We start from the raw sequence: 16,275 nt of genomic DNA, 5'->3' as shown, positions 1-16,275 counted from the left end.
CCAGGCGACACCCTCTCTCTTCCCCTCCACCCCGGCCCTAGCTGTCGGCAATCTTTCAGAAAGAGATTCCCTACTGCTTACCTTGAGTTCATGTTGAAGTCTTCTGTGACACAGGGAAGAGAATGCCTGCAGGTTCCCTGGGAGCTTTTGGGAGCTGATTGTCTGGTTTTCTGGGGCTAAGACCATTTGCCAATGGGGTGTACATTGAGGTAGTGCAACTGTGCCATTGCATGGAGTCCCAAGCTAGGCAGGAGCACCCAAGGCATTACAGTTATGTGATGGGTATGCTATATCACAACACACACCCTCACCCCTCCTTTTTACAGCTCTTTGTGTTGCCTCCTCCCCTGTATCCATTTTAGTTTTTCGTCTGGTTGTCAAGAAAAGTGTAGGGGCCAGAAGCAGAACTTTTGTGTGGGGTCCACAAAAAAGAAACCCTGCCACTGCTTTTGGGGTACTTGCAGGTACTAAGAGGTGGGGGCTGGGAGGCCTTTTTTCCAGCACTCTATTTAGTCACATAAGTGGAGGGGAAAGGCTCAGGTTTCTTGGCAAAGCTTGTGAACAAGACAGATGTAATTCACAGCCTCTGTGATTCCGTTAGTGATTTCCCAAGCGTTGCTGCCATGCAAGCATTGCCCAGGGGCAATAATTTCATATGGAAATGAGTCCCCTCCCTGATACTGCCTAGTTTCCATCTGCTGGCCTCAAGCTTCTTCAGGAACCTCATCCCCCATCAGGATTTCCAGTTTCTGACCTTTCTGCTCCCTCTTTTATCCTCAGCCGCTTCAGAGATTTAAAATAACCACCTGTGTCCAATGCAGTTTCTCTTTGAAGCACCAGAAGAGAGGGTGCTTGAGCTGGCAGAAATGGGTAAATGAGGGCGGAGGAGAGGAGGCTCCATTGTTCAGACAATTGCAGTTGGTAGCATTTTGCAGCCTGTGAGTTAAGACGTGGATAATAACAGTCACCAAAGGGCTCTTTATGTTGGCCTTAAAGGGACATTGCCATGTTAACATTCATGATCTGAAAAGATTTAAATGCCCATCCCCTTGGCATCCATATCAGTCTAGGTTGTGTGTGTTTCCTGTGTACATGTCTCCTAAATCAAAGGGTGAAGATAGACTAGTCTGTTTTACTGACCCTCCTCTAGTAACTTTTGCTTCCATGTTCTCACATATTAGCGCTTGGCTGCAATGTGTGTGAGTTGCGGACACCAGACGGGAACGTTTCTCATGGAATGTTAACAGAAACACTAATGGTAACTAATGGGCCTTAGCACTCAAATGCCAAGCTGATGTACACACTATAAATACTGAGAGAGAAAGGTTATTAATAAGCTTATTATTTATTTAACACTTGGGGTGTGCTGGATTCTTCACCAGCATGTCTGAAGACAGTCTTTGCCATAAAAATCTCACAATATAAATAGACAAAAAAGCCCCAAAGAAGACAAGGGAAGAGAGGGAAGCAACATTAAAGGAAAAGTAATCAAGGTAGATATTGGTTTGGGGAGAAGGAGGTTTGAGAGATAAAGGGAGAGAGGGTTATTTGTAGCCACCTGTAAATATAATGAGAAATTATCCAGAGGGTCATTTAGATCTTTGCCTGCACATTGAGATGCTTTTCTAAACCTTGTCCAAACTACCCAGACCCCTTAGCTACTACAAGCAGGGGCTGAACTTCTTCATGAGAATAGGGGTGTAGGTTGTAGCTGTGTTGGTCTAAGGACATAGGCAGACAAGGTACTTTGGGTGAATCTGATATCTTTTATTAGACCAACTTAAATAGTTGGAAATTTTTTTTAGCAAGCTTTTGGGTTTAAAAGCCCTTTGTCAGGCTGAGGAAGTCTCTGCAGTTGGTGTGTGTGCTCTTCCTGGATGGAATGAATAGTAAAGAAGCCAGAGACTGGGCTGGTACGCATGCAAGACAGGCAGTGAGAATAGGCACTTTAGCCACGTTTATTTTACCTCCCAGTTTGGGTCAGGCTTAAATACCAGCACAACAGTACATGCCATGGTCCCAGCCAGCTAGAACCAGAATTCCCATAGTGAGAATGGGGGTGGGAAAGCTGATTGGTGTCTTTGGATTCCTGACAGCAAATGCAGTTCATTGTGGGTAGGTAACACCACAAAGTCAGCCCCCAGACACAAAATGTGCTTGAGGTTTTAGGAAGCTTTGCAATCCTGGATTTGGATTTTGCAAATGGTAAATAACTTGCTAAAAGGCTGATCCACAGAACCCAGGATCTGGATCTCCCCTTAATGTGCTGGTTTCAGAATTCAGATCTAGAGAGAGGAACCATATTTTCATGTAAACTCTTTCCCCTACAGAGTGCTGTGGTCCTCAGTGTAAACAAGAACCTACTCTTTTGGGTGCATTTCCACCGTCAAAGGACCATGGTAGAAAGTGCCTCAGTGAAGCACCACAGGTCTGTTCTGTCCTCAAAAACAGATTCACCATGGCCCCTTTAATGCACCCCTAGGCATACACCACTAAGACATGCCCAAGACAGAAGGCTTACTGGCAGCCCTCCAGCACTGTACTAGAGGCAGCTACACTACATCATTTTGGAGTATCATGCATGTGCTCTGCCTGACTGCAGCTCTCCCTAGCTTGAGCCTTTGATGATGCAGGCATGTCTTGAATGTCTCATAACCAACTTGGATCTAAGCATATTGCCTGGAAGATTCAGTGTGAGGCTGTTCCCATCCATATCACTGAGCTCCTCCTACTCCTCTTCATTGAGTACAGGCACATTGCATGATTACTCAAAAATATTTTCAGTTTACTCCAACAGGGCACATCTAAATGTGCAATTAATGCGAAACTATAAACTCCAATGTTCATTGTGCCAGAGTTTATTGCTCCCAGGCACACTGTTTGAACATGCACCCAAGGAGCACAGCACATTGAGCTGGATCGGAGCAGCCCCAGCAAGCAGAAGGCTCTGGGGGTCAGCCTGCCAGCAGGGGTTGCTCCTGCCCACCGCAACATGCTTTGAAGGGGCTGGCTGGAGCACAAGGGTGCTTCAATGCAAAACTAGCCAACAGGCAGCCCCAACACTGAAGCACCCTTGTGCCCCAGTCAGCCAGGTCAGTGTCTACACATGCATTGCTGCACATGAAAAAACTCTGCAGCAGGGTAGCACTTGTACTTCCAAGTACTATCCTGCTGTGGAGTTTATTAGTTTACTGCAGCCTAATAGGATGGCATATGTAGATGCCAAGATTTTTACTGTGAAGCTAATTAGGCAGTTCTGCAGTAAGTCTCTCATGTAGACATGCCCATAGTAAAGTGCAGCTGACACAACACATAGCCTTTACTCCCAAGGCAAGGCCATCCTGTATTGTAAAGTTACTTCTGAGGAAATCAGAAGTAAATTTACTCCCATAAAGGTTACTCTAGTGTATGCATCATGTGCTTTCCCCCATTGCCAGGTTAATTCCAGGGTAACTGTTTGCTCCATGCAAACCAGCACCCCACCACCTACCAGCTAAGCAATGTCATAGTGCCTTCCTCGGGCAGTCAGCTTGGGAGCACCAGCGGCATGCTCACTCCTTACTGCAGAGTAAATTTACATGGAATATAATCCAGGGTACTTTATTCTAGAGTAAATGCATTGTGTTTCCACACGCTGTATGAAGTTATTCCTCCTCACATGGGGAGGTAAAACCTTCTATTCAGTGCCCTGGGAATGGTACCTCTGAGGTCTTCCCAGCATTGTGTAGTCAGTCAACCAGTATCCCTGCTGTGGATATGCAAAGGACAAACCCTTAACCAGTCCTTCTCCTCCCCCTGGTTTTGTCTCCTCCTGTGCTCCAGGTAACATCAGTTGCAAGGGGATGACAGAGCGCATTCACAGCATCAACCTTCACAACTTCAGCAATTCAGTGCTCGAGACCCTCAACGAGCAGCGCAACCGTGGCCACTTCTGTGACGTGACGGTCCGCATCCACGGGAGCATGTTACGTGCCCACCGCTGCGTGCTGGCAGCCGGCAGCCCCTTCTTCCAGGACAAGCTGCTGCTGGGCTACAGTGACATTGAGATCCCCTCGGTGGTGTCAGTCCAGTCCGTACAAAAGCTCATTGACTTCATGTACAGCGGGGTGCTGCGGGTCTCCCAGTCAGAGGCTCTGCAGATCCTCACTGCTGCCAGCATTCTTCAGATCAAGACTGTGATTGACGAGTGCACGCGGATCGTCTCACAAAATGTGGGTGAAGTCTACCCAGTTATCCAGGACTCTGGCCAAGAGACACCACGAGGGACACCCGAATCTGGCACCTCGGGACAGAGCACTGACACAGAGTCCGGCTACCTGCAGAGCCACTCACAGCACAGCGTGGACAGGATCTACTCTGCACTCTACGCCTGCTCGATGCAGAATGGCAGCGGAGAACGCTCCTTCTACAGTGGAGCAGTGGTTAGCCACCACGAGACAGCCCTGGGGCTGCCCAGGGACCATCACATGGAAGACCCGAGCTGGATTACACGGATCCATGAGCGCTCACAGCAGATGGAGCGGTACCTCTCCACCACTCCAGAGACCACCCACTGCCGCAAGCAACCACGCCCTGTCCGGATCCAGACCCTGGTGGGCAACATCCACATCAAGCAGGAAATGGACGATGATTATGACTACTATGGCCAGCAAAGGGTGCAGATCCTGGAGCGCAATGAATCTGAGGAATGCACTGAGGACACTGACCAAGCAGAAGGCACTGAGAGCGAGCCCAAGGGGGAGAGCTTTGACTCGGGAGTCAGTTCTTCTATTGGCACCGAACCTGATTCCGTGGAGCAGCAGTTCATGGCCGGCCTGGGCCGTGAGGGTCAGCAGGAACCTTCCCAAGCAGAGCAAAGTGACGCCCCTGCTGAAGGCACTCAGCCCCAGCAGCAGCAGCAAATGGATGCCAACTCCTCCTCTCCAGAGAGAAACAACGACATTGAGATGGATGGCAAAGTGCTTACAGTGAATAACAGCACCGAAAAGGGGACCTTGCAGCCTTCTGCCAACACAACTGCTGCCCAGCAATTGCCAAGCACCCAGCTCTATTTACGCCAGACAGAAACCCTCACCAGCAATCTGAGGATGCCACTGACTCTGACCAGCAACACTCAGGTCATTGGCACAGCTGGCAACACCTACCTGCCTGCCCTTTTCACCACACAATCTGCTGGCAGTGGCCCTAAGCCTTTCCTTTTCAGCCTGCCCCAGCCCTTAGCTGGCCAACAGACACAGTTTGTGACAGTGTCCCAGCCTGGCCTGTCAACCTTTACTGCCCAGCTGCCAGCCCCACAGCCCTTGGCTCCCTCTGCGGGCCACAGCACAGCAGGTGGGCAGGGTGAAAAAAAGCCTTATGAGTGCACTCTCTGTAACAAGACTTTCACCGCCAAACAGAACTACGTCAAGCACATGTTTGTACACACAGGTGAGTACACGGCCCTCCAAGTTATGCATAAGCCCAAGGATAGCTCGTAATGCACCCAAGGCAGAATTTAAACCCTTACAGGGTCCTCTGGGTAATGTTAAAGACCCATTGCACATACTGGAACTAATGACTGTGGTGATTAATATAAATAAGGTTCTCCACAGTGTCAGAAGGAAAAATGCTGAGCACCTAATGTGTCGACCCACTGAAACAATGAGGGGCAGAAGGCAAGGCATGGATGGCAGCTTAGAGACTTATTGGTTCAGAGAAGCCTGAGCTTTTGTAGGTGACAACCTTTTTCACAGAGGGGCAGAACTGGACACAGGCATGGGCAAACCGGGCGGCCGCCCAGGGCCTGGACAGAAAGGGGGCCTGAAAATGGTAATTTTTTTCCATTGTCTGATTATTATTATCATTACCTCTGGCGAAGGGGGGCCTGATTCTAAAAGTTCACCCAGGGCTGCCAGGAGTCTAGGTACAGTACTGCAGAGGGGTAGGATAACTCCATGATTAAATGTATAGAAGGTCCTTGCAGGGCTCTACCTGTGAAGGATACAGGAGGAAACTCTTAAGTACGCTGAAATGTGCTGTCAATGATTGATTGAGGAAATGGTTAGTATTTGTTCCCTAGTGAAAGGTGGTCTTTCATTAATGCTCAACATTTGATCTGAAGGATTCTCCAGCTGGGCTATTAATAACAGAATTTGTCTGCTGGAGAAGAGGTCTTTCTGGTTGGTTTCACTGGTAGATGTGTCAGGAGGGCCGGTACTGATACATGATGATGGTGTATGTATGGTACAAGTCAGCGTCAGTCACATTACCCAACAGGAGCAAAGGCAAGTGTGACCTATGTTAGTCCCCTTAACTGAGTGCCAGTGGATGCATCTACATGTTGATTAATGTGCTGTAGCTACTGCACATTCAATTTAGTACCTGTAATTAGTACTAACTGAATTGGTACTAACCGGTGTTTCTGCGCAGTTGCATCAGTGCACATTATTTTGTGACACTAATGCTCAGTAGACTAATTCTACTGTGCATTTACACATTAACGTGACTTTTGCCATGATGCACTAAATGCACAGTAGAATTAGTCTACTGCACATTTAGCATCTCATGTAGACACACCCAGTGCAAACTTTATTTCACTTCCCTGTGTATATCATCACATATCTTGCATGTTTTATATGAAACGTCTTAAAATAATCTTTTACCGGATTGTTAAACATTTCATTGAAGTCATTTCCTGCATTTGTATTTTTTGGCAAGTCAGATGCCTTAAATTACTATGAAGTACAGCAGTGTAGAGCTCACAGAGAGAAAAATTAACCATGATAAATGTAAAACACCTGTGAAAGTGACCCAAAATATATATTCTATACATTAAAATGCAATTGCTTTGAAGGCTGATCATGTGAGACCATCTAAAATTAGAAGCAAATTCTTTGTGTCCTGTTGGGAAGCTGGGAACCTATATGTATCATTGGGGTTAGTCTCCTTTTACTAATTCAGTAGGGGTGCAAGACTTCAAAGCAATGACATTTTTATATATGAAGAAGCTGGTTCTGGGTTGAATTTTGCTTGTCCTGGCTCTTAGGTTACTATTATTTTGAAGGGAAATTCCACATTTATATGGGGAAGGAAAAACTATTTCTTTAGCATGTATCAATAGAATGGTGGCTGTATGAGCACTGATACACTTGAATATATCTTGAGGAGATGTAAGAGTGAGCTGAGTGCTAGAAAAAATTGTCAAAAGAGAGGGAGAAATGTATCTCATACCTCTCTGATGTATGGCATGAATATCACTTCCATGTATGTCTATATATGTAAAACACTCAGGATATATTTTTATTAATTTTTCTATACCCTTAGTGTTTATATATTACAGTTCAGCGAGCTCTAGAAATACCTGAGACAGCCATTATTGATTATGTGTGTTTATGCAGATATGAAGGTCTACCAACACTGATGTATATACACTTTATTATGTAAAGAGTAATTACCACAGCAGTGTTAAGAGCTTCTGCTGTGTAAAACCTTATGGTAAACATATACGCAGGCTGTTTTATATAAATCATGTGATTAGCATCAAGGAGACCATCAGCTCATGCAAAGGAGACTTAAAACAACTATTTAGCTGGTTTACTGTCCCTTGATGGTTTACTGTCCCTTGATCCTCTCCCTCTGTCTCTATGCACACCTCACTCACTCACTCTCTCACTCACTCTCTCTCTCTGATAGAATCATGTGTGTCACTGGGGTAGACTGGCCTGCTGGGGGCAGGTGTGTGTACAAAGGTATTTTGATTTGGTGCAGGCCATGCACAATTTGCAAAAACAGGCTTTTCCTGGGCTTCTCTGGTTTTCACTGATAAAAAATTGCAAATTCTCTGATTAATGTCCCAAAATCTGTGATTAAAATGAAAGGTCCGTCACTTCCCCCTGCAGTGCCCCCTTAACCCTGCTGATGCCCCTCCCCCCCACCCACCCCCAGGCCTGCTGGTGCCTCCCATTCACCCCCTACAGTTTCCCCCACCCAGTCCTGCTGGTGCCCCTTGCCCTCCACCTACAGCTCATTGCCCCCACAGCCCTGCCAGACAGGCCACCCAGCTGCCAGGCCCCTGGGACCACAGCCTCTGCCCCCAGCATGAGGTGGCAGCTGCTGCAGCTGAGCAGAGCCCAGCTCCCCCTTTCTGCTGCCGGGGGGAGAGGGGGACAGACCACTAAGCCTGCCCTACACTGCTTAATAACACATCAATAAGTGGCATCCATGGGCTTGATCAGGGAATTAAACCAATGGAAGATATTAATTGACACATTAGCAAGTCCTGGTTTGGAGCCAGCTGTCAATCCCTGGGGTGGGGGGCGGGACATCTGGGGCCCCTCAGCCAATCAGAGGCATGGGGAGGCACCATGCTTTGCTGCAAGAATGGCTACTATGCTCAGACTGCGAAATCAGGCAGCAGCTCCTCAGACTTTGGTGGATCTGAGGAGCCTTCTGAGGAGGGGCTGAGGGAACTAGAATTATTTACTCTGTAGAAGAGAAGACTGAGAGGGGATTTAATAGCAGTCTTCAACTACCTGAAGGGTGGTTCCAAAGAGGATGGAGCTAAACCAGAGGTGAGCAGTTATTTTGGGCAAAGGGCCACTTACTGAGTTTCAGCAAGCCATTGAGGGCCACATGACAGGCAGCCCAGGGCAGATTAATATTAATTTTCTAAATTTTTTAGGGGCCCTGCGGGCCAGATAGAATGACCTGGTGGGCCACATCTGGCCTCCGGGCCACATTTTGCCCACCCCGAGCTAAAGTTTTCTCAGTGGTGACAGATAACAGAACAAGGAGCAACAGTCAAGTTGCAGCAAGGGAAGTTTAAGTTAGATATTAGGAAAAACTTTCTCACTGGGAGGGTAGTAAAGCACTGGAACAGGTTACCTAGAGAGGTGATAGGATCTCCATTCTGAGGTTTTTAAGACCCAGCTTGACAAAGCTTTGGCTGAGATGATCTAATTGGTGCTGGTCCTGCTTTGAACAAGGGGTTGGACTACATGACTTCCTGAGGTCTCTTCCAACCCTAAGTTTTCTATGATTCTGTGATTCTGCATGCTTAACGTAAGTAATTCACAGTAACGATTAAGTGTTTACAAAAGAATAAATTTTGCATCTGAAAAACTAGTGATTTTATGACATTTCCAGGAAAGAAGAACTCACAAAATGGTTGTGAAGCTAAGGACAGCAGTAAATACTGTAGCACAGCCTGTCTTTGAAATAGAGCTGAATGGAAAAAAAGTGTTTTTAGGGGATTGGGGTGGGGGGTAGATTTTAAAAATAAGAAAACACTTTTCTACTATTTGAAAAAGTTACATCTCAATTTTAAAATGACAATGTTTTATGAAAAAGTGACTGAAGTACAAAAGAGAATGTTGTGAACAAAGGGATTAAATAACCCAAAGAGTAACAAAATATTTTATCATGGGTCAAATGAAAAAAAATTGGTTGCATTAAACCAGTCTTGTTTCCTTTCACCAAAAATCATGAAAATCCTTTTCAGTTATATTTAAACTATTTTTCTCTCTTCAGTTCAGTCCCTCAACCAAAAGAACTATTATTCACAATTCTAAGTAGAAAATTATAATGCAGAGAACAAGGAAAATAAACCAAGGATTAGAAAATGCTTTTCCCTTGCTAGGAAACTGTTGAACCTCTGAAGCCAGTTAGTTCAGAAAAGCATAAAATGAGGATTTTTCTGCCTTGCGCACAAACATGCTTGCACTGATAAACCCTTGAAAACGTGAAGTATGGATTGGTATCTGCTCCCATTGCCATTTGGTAAAATGTCCATTGGCTTTAATATGAACAGGACTGGGTCTGATGACATAAATAGTTTAGAGATGTGGGTCTTGAATCTGTGGATGGTTTTACATGTCCAGTAGGATATCTTTAAGAATGTTATGGCATTAATTAACCTATATGGTGTATTTATGGAACAGCCCCGGTTAGATGTCATGCAGAAATGTTGCATCTCCACACAAATAGTAGGAGGTGGTGTACCTCCAGCAAAGGGGAACAAACAGCAGCTTGATCAGGCTTTGACACACTAGCCTGGCATGTTTACAGCAGACATACTATCGTTTTCATCAGCACAAACATGTTAACCATGTTGGCTAATACATAGCTGCCAGACTACACAGTTGTGCTTGTATCGGTGCACAGTTCAGCTGTAACATTAAGGAACTGAGGATTGTAGTCATTTTTCACTTAAGGCAGTGTAGGATGTCCTCCACACACAGACCTTGGAGAAAGGTGAGATGTTTAATTTGGATATAGAAGCAAGGTTTGGGGGTTTGTTTGTTTTGTTAATATCTTTTATTGGACCAGATATATAGTTGGGAGAGATGGTAGGCAAGCTTTCAGACACAAAGGGCCCTTCTTCAGGACTGGGCACTTCATGCCCCAAAGCTAGTCTAACATGTCTCACAACTATACAGTTGGCCCAAAAAGACAGCACCACAAAAAAACCTTCGCCTCTTGTAATTTTCTGAACCATCCTAGCTATAACAGCTCTCCAAATCTGTTACTAATTTGGCTATAGTCATAGACAAAACCATCTACGCAGTAGAGTTACTATGACTGAGCCCAGTTGCTGCCTGTTGACGGTGCTACGTGGCTCACAAACAGAGCTGAAGTGCTGTAAACCAGCATTTTTAAGAACCAGATGTTAACCATGTTTGTTTTCAGTGGGGGGGTTCAAAGATTTAGATGCATGATGAGATGTAGACAGCATATCCTTAAAGCATCACCTGGTAGTACAATATATGAAACTAGATTTCCTTTGCTAAGGAAGCAAGAGGAAAGCCCCATCACATGGAATAATCTGGACAGAGCAATCACCAGTTCTGTACCAGATAATGTTTTCAGCTACATCCTAGGCAGTGAGATGGATGATTCATAATATTAGATTTAAAGATGTTAGTTCTTTGGTTTCATTTTCCTGTCTGTTATGCAGGGGATGTTCCTGTTAAATAGGCCTTTCCTTTGTGCTGCTGGCCTGTGAACTCTTGCATGTAGAGATGGACTTTAAGTAATCTTATAAAATGATTGAGTTGCCAGATGTGACCAGAATACTGGCCAACACAGGATCAGCACTCGTTTGCCTTTTCGAGAAACTTCTTTCTGAAAATTCTCAAACATAGAAGTCCAAAGGTTCACATGTGTCCATAAAAGATAGGTTGGTCACTCTATCCCTCTCCATTGGGCATCTTTACACGTGCTCTAGGGGTGGGAGGGTGGCTCTTGGGAGTCACACTAATTAATTAGAGTGTAGTGTCTCATTTATTCAGTGTACTGTGCTTCAAAAGGCAGAAGGGACACTCAAACTAAAGCTTGTTTGATGAGCTTTAGCTAAAGCGCCCCCGCTGCCATTTTGAAGTACGGGAACACTGAATGGACAAGACACAGAGGCTACTGGAACATGCTAATTAGGCAGACAATTAATCAAGTTGGCTGCATGTCTACAGGCACCCATTATTTACAGGTGAAGAAGCTAAAGCTCTGGGAAAGTGAAGTGACTTGACTAAGGCCACTCAGGAGTCTAGTGCTAGATGTCAAGAGTGAACACAGCTTTTCTAATTCCCACTCCATGGCTCCATCAACAGCTCTAGCTGAGTGGCTTGGCCTGGGGCTGGGAATCAGGAGAACATGGTTCTATGCCTGGGTCTTCCACTAACCTGCTTATCTGGCCTTCAGCAACTCCTTCGACTCACCCCTCTCCTTCACCACTTGTGGGGTAATGTTTAACATTCCAAGCTCTATGGCTAAATGCCATTATATATCGACAAAGTTTAATTATTATTGTTATTACTATTTGATTAACAAGACCATTTTTTCCACACATAGACCATCTCTCCAGGGATTCCTTGCAGACCTACAGCTAGCCTTTTCCAAAGAGCTTATTTTAATTGATTTTCATTTTTTTTATTTTCTTCTCTTTCTTTCTCTCTCTCTCTCTCTCTCACTCTTTCTCTTTCCTTCCCTGGTAACGGGCAGGTGAGAAACCCCATCAGTGCAGCATCTGTTGGCGCTCCTTCTCCTTAAAGGATTACCTAATCAAACACATGGTGACACACACCGGCGTGAGAGCATACCAGTGCAGCATCTGCAACAAACGCTTCACCCAGAAGAGCTCGCTCAATGTGCACATGCGCCTCCACCGTGGGGAAAAATCCTACGAGTGTTACATCTGCAAGAAGAAGTTCTCCCACAAGACCCTGCTGGAGAGGCATGTGGCTCTTCACAGTGCCACCAACGGCACACCTGGCACCACAGGCACCGGCACAAGGGCCGTTCCTGCCGGGGTGGTGGCCTGCACGGAGGGGACCACATACGTGTGCTCCGTCTGTCCAGCTAAGTTTGACCAAATCGAGCATTTCAACGACCACATGAGGATGCATGTGTCTGACGGATAAGTAGAATCTCTCTCTTTATTATGAACAAACAAACAAAAAAGTAGAAACAACAACAAAAAAAAAAGCTATGGCACTAGAATTTAAGAAATGATTTTTGTTTCGTTTTTACCTTTATTTTCCTTCCTTTTTTTTTTTCAGTTTGTTTCATTTTGTCGTTTTTGTACTACATGAAGAACTGTTTATTGCCTGCTGGTACATTACATTTCCGGAGGCTAGGTGAATAATAATTTTCCTAACCTCCCTTGGATGGTGGCCTTAAGGCCAGGTAGTGTTTCAAGAGCTCCACTGGTTGGATCTCTAGCTACTGGCCTCTAAATACAACCCTTCTTTACTACAAAAACAAAAAAACACAAAAAAAAATAACAAAAAAAAATAAAAACAATTTCTTTTTTTTTCTCACTTGTGAAGAGCACTACAAAAAAACAAAACAAAAGTATATTACAAAATCTACAAGGCCTACTGTCGTTTAAGTACACCGCTTGCAGTGTTTCAATGGACGTAATTCACAATTCTGACCGCTTTTGGACTTCACAGTATCCAGTTAGAACTGTGGAATATATCACTTCTGGCTGCGCAGCAACCAGAGGTAACAAGGCCCTGCTGGTTTCCACCATTTGTCTGCTTTCACACATGCAAACACACAAAGGGCTGAGGAAAGAGCAAGGGAGCATGAGTTGGATGGCATGGAGTTTCTACAGGCTGAGGAAGGAGAATTGTAGGTTCCTCTCCCAGCTTCTTCTCTACCCCATGCTCTCTGGTTCACCCTCCCCCACCGCTTTACCCCCCCCACCACCACCACCTTACAGCAGAAACCAAGAAGATTCCAACAACGAGCAACGGTGGCTTTCTTTTGTAATTTATTCAGTGTCTTCGCTGAGCCCAGGGCCTCAGCACAATCAAGAGGGACTTTCGCGGAAGGCAAAGAGAAACACAGAGGAAAAACAAAGATATCAGAGGTTTGCGACCTGCGGATCTAGGTACAAGAGGAGTAGTTCCCACAATCTTTGCAAAAAAAAAAAAAGTTGCATCAGGATTTATTCTTGTGGAAGAAAGAGGAATAGAGAGTGGGTGGGAGGGTGGGTAGGGGCGGGAAATAATTTTAAAAAAAGAGGTCTTGGGACTTTTTTAATTCAAAATTTTATAGAGGGGCAAAAGCAACGTTTACCAGATAGAATGCTGATTTTTTTAATATATTTACAACAGTATTTGTGTAAAAAAAACAAACAAAAAAGTGAGATTGTTAAAAGTAATTTTTTCTTTGTTTTCTTTTTTGTTTTGCATACACTGCCACTAGTATCTTCTCTTTTATTATATATATATATGAATATATATATATAAATATATATTTTATTTTAAATTGAGACTGTTAAGGTTAGCTAACCTGCTTCCAGATAGAGGAGGGAGGGGGGAGAAAGCTGATTCTGAATTCTTATTTTTAAATGAGGAAAGATGTTTCTTCAATTTCTTTTCTAGTATTATAATTCTTTTCTTTTGGTTGGTTGGTTTTTTTTTTAATTGTTTTAAGAATTACCTGGGTCGATGAGGGGCACTGTGAGGTCAGCTGTGAGGTCATCTCCTAATAACCTGTCCTTCCCGCAATATCATTTGAACTGCTACTTTGTATTTGCATATGTGGTTCTCTTTAGGCACTTATCAAGGTCCAGTTGTTTCTTTTTTTGTGGTTCCAGCTTGGAATTGGTTCCTGCAGATGGAAGGTTCATTTAGAAAAGCAGGTTTTCTGGCAATGTTCATCTGACCTTTGGCATGAGAGCCAGGAGGGGTGAGGGTGATCCTCACTATAAACAGTCTGGAGGTCTGTAGAAAATAGGATTTCCTTTATTTGTGGTCACTGGAGAGGACTTAATCTGCTGTATCATTCTCACACCCCACCTTGCTCACTACAGATCTTCCAGAATTGTTTGGGAAAGAAATCCTGTCTCATTAATCTGTACTTGATGCCAAAATAATTCTCTCTCTGCAATTACAGATAATCTTCCCTTCCTTTGTTTTAAAAAATGTCAGATATAAGGGCCATATCCTGCATTCCCTACATACTCAGAACTGTGCAAGGAATGCGGGATCAGCATTAGTAACTCCTGATCAACCTGTACATTGGTGTTTTTTATTTTGTTCCATTGTGTTTGCACTGGTATTCTCTCCAGCTTTCTGCTGTGGAGATCTTTGTGCAGATTTTTTCCCACAGCCAGCTCCCAAAGTACTTGGGTCCTTTGTTCAGCTGGACCAGTGTCTGATGCTATCTTTGTCTTGCTTGAGCTCCTTAACCAGAATTTGCACCCACTGCACTCTGGACTTTATATATTTGACAGAGAAGAAGCACCTAAGGATAATATGCAAAAAAAAAAAAAAAAAAAAGGAAAGAAAAAGAATTAATGCTTTAGAATTTTAAACATGTCTGTATTTAATTAAGCTTTCTTAGGTTTACAAAACTTGGCTTGTAAAATCTGTGTTTTTCATATGAGACATTCTTCCATGCTGGACAGCTTTCTTAAATATTGAAGCAGTAGATTTGCTCATAAAATCCTGAGTGCTCCTTAAGCCTGGATCTTCTATATCAGATGCCTGTAATTTTTGCACAGTTGACTTAGTTGCTATGTGCCCAGTATAATCCATTACTGATTTATTATGGAGATACTGTCAGATATTTTAGGTTCAGGCTTTTTTTTTTAATAATCTGCAAGGGATTGTCCTCCAGATATGAAATGCAAAAGGCCTGATTTTCAGTCACATGAAGGGATTTTTAAACAGACATTGACATACATGAAAACCAGAATCTCATTTCATAACATCTACCTTATTTTCTGTCACCAATATCCTTTCGTAATTCTTTTTATCACCTCTAATATCTACTGTCACCTCCAGTAGTTTGGCTTCGATATGCTACCTGTCCAAGTTACGAAATACTGTTCTCACAGCTACATTGATGATATCAATGCTCAACTAGGAAAGAGGAAGAGCCTAAAATAGAGAGGGAAGTTAATGTCTGCCAAATAAATGACACACAATCTCTACGGGGGAAAAAATGTTTTAAGGACAATGAAGGGGCTGATAAAAAAGTATTTGACAGTGTCTTTTTGATGAAAGGGTATTTCTCTGATACCTGGTGATAGCAGACAGACTGCTGTTGTCCAAATAGCTTCACTTAGCTTGATATCTGTAGCAGGCCTCTTTGCCCACTGAGATCCATAGGAAGTCTGTTTAATCTGCCACTGAGAAATCTTGCAAGAAGTCAAGACATAGCCTGGGCTGAAAGGTGGATCTGATCAAAGATAGTATACCAATCCATATGAGATCAGAATCAGATTTCACACCCTCAGAATGTTGAATATGGTAGTATTTGGAAAGAAAAATCCTGTTCCCCTTCCCTGAAACGAGCAACCATCATCTTCGAAATAAAAATATATAGCAGGACATCACCATTTCTTACTAGTGAATTAATGGATTGTGATAACTAAAAAGTAAACACAGTCTTTTTTCCTCCCCTTTCTTTTTAAGGATAAGGCCGCCCAGAATGAACTTGCAATTATTTGGCGAGCAGGTCCAGCCAAGATGATGGCAAATGGCTGTCATAAATTGAAACTGATCATAGCTAGATGTACACCTTGCTGGGGTCATTTGACCCCAGTACTCTTTCCTGCCATGGCAGGGGGTCGGACTAGGTCATCTACTCAGGTCCCTCCCAACCCTAGAAACTATGAAACTATAATAAACTTTTAGGTTCTGTAATAAGTGGCCTCATTTTACTGTTTGCCTTCTGAAAATAATCAACGTATCCCAATATCAAAACTTGGTAGAGCAGATTGCTGTGACTACTGTGCTCCATACTAGAGGGACTGCCTGTAGGTCACTAGTGAAAACTGCTGAT

At 43.9% G+C, this 16,275-nt stretch overlaps 1 protein-coding gene across 1 annotated transcript in view; it reads left to right on the top strand.

Annotated features, from left to right (window-relative positions):
- ZBTB20 (zinc finger and BTB domain containing 20) overlaps positions 1 to 13,449 on the top strand; it is a 416,371-nt gene extending 402,922 nt beyond the window's left edge. The window contains exons 8-9 of the mRNA XM_090056540.1: positions 3,823 to 5,427; positions 11,974 to 13,449. Of these exons, the coding sequence (XP_089912666.1) occupies positions 3,823 to 5,427; positions 11,974 to 12,392 (2,024 nt within the window). The 3' untranslated portion in view covers positions 12,393 to 13,449. The remainder of the gene's footprint in view (positions 1 to 3,822; positions 5,428 to 11,973) is intronic.
- The last annotated feature ends 2,826 nt before the right edge of the window (positions 13,450 to 16,275 follow it).

The sequence above is a fragment of the Crocodylus siamensis genome, chromosome 1 (assembly GCF_052110815.1).
Source record: "Crocodylus siamensis isolate JL-2025a chromosome 1, ASM5211081v1, whole genome shotgun sequence".
NCBI classification, from domain to species: Eukaryota; Metazoa; Chordata; order Crocodylia; family Crocodylidae; genus Crocodylus; species Crocodylus siamensis.
This window is presented reverse-complemented; position numbering and strand designations above follow the sequence as displayed.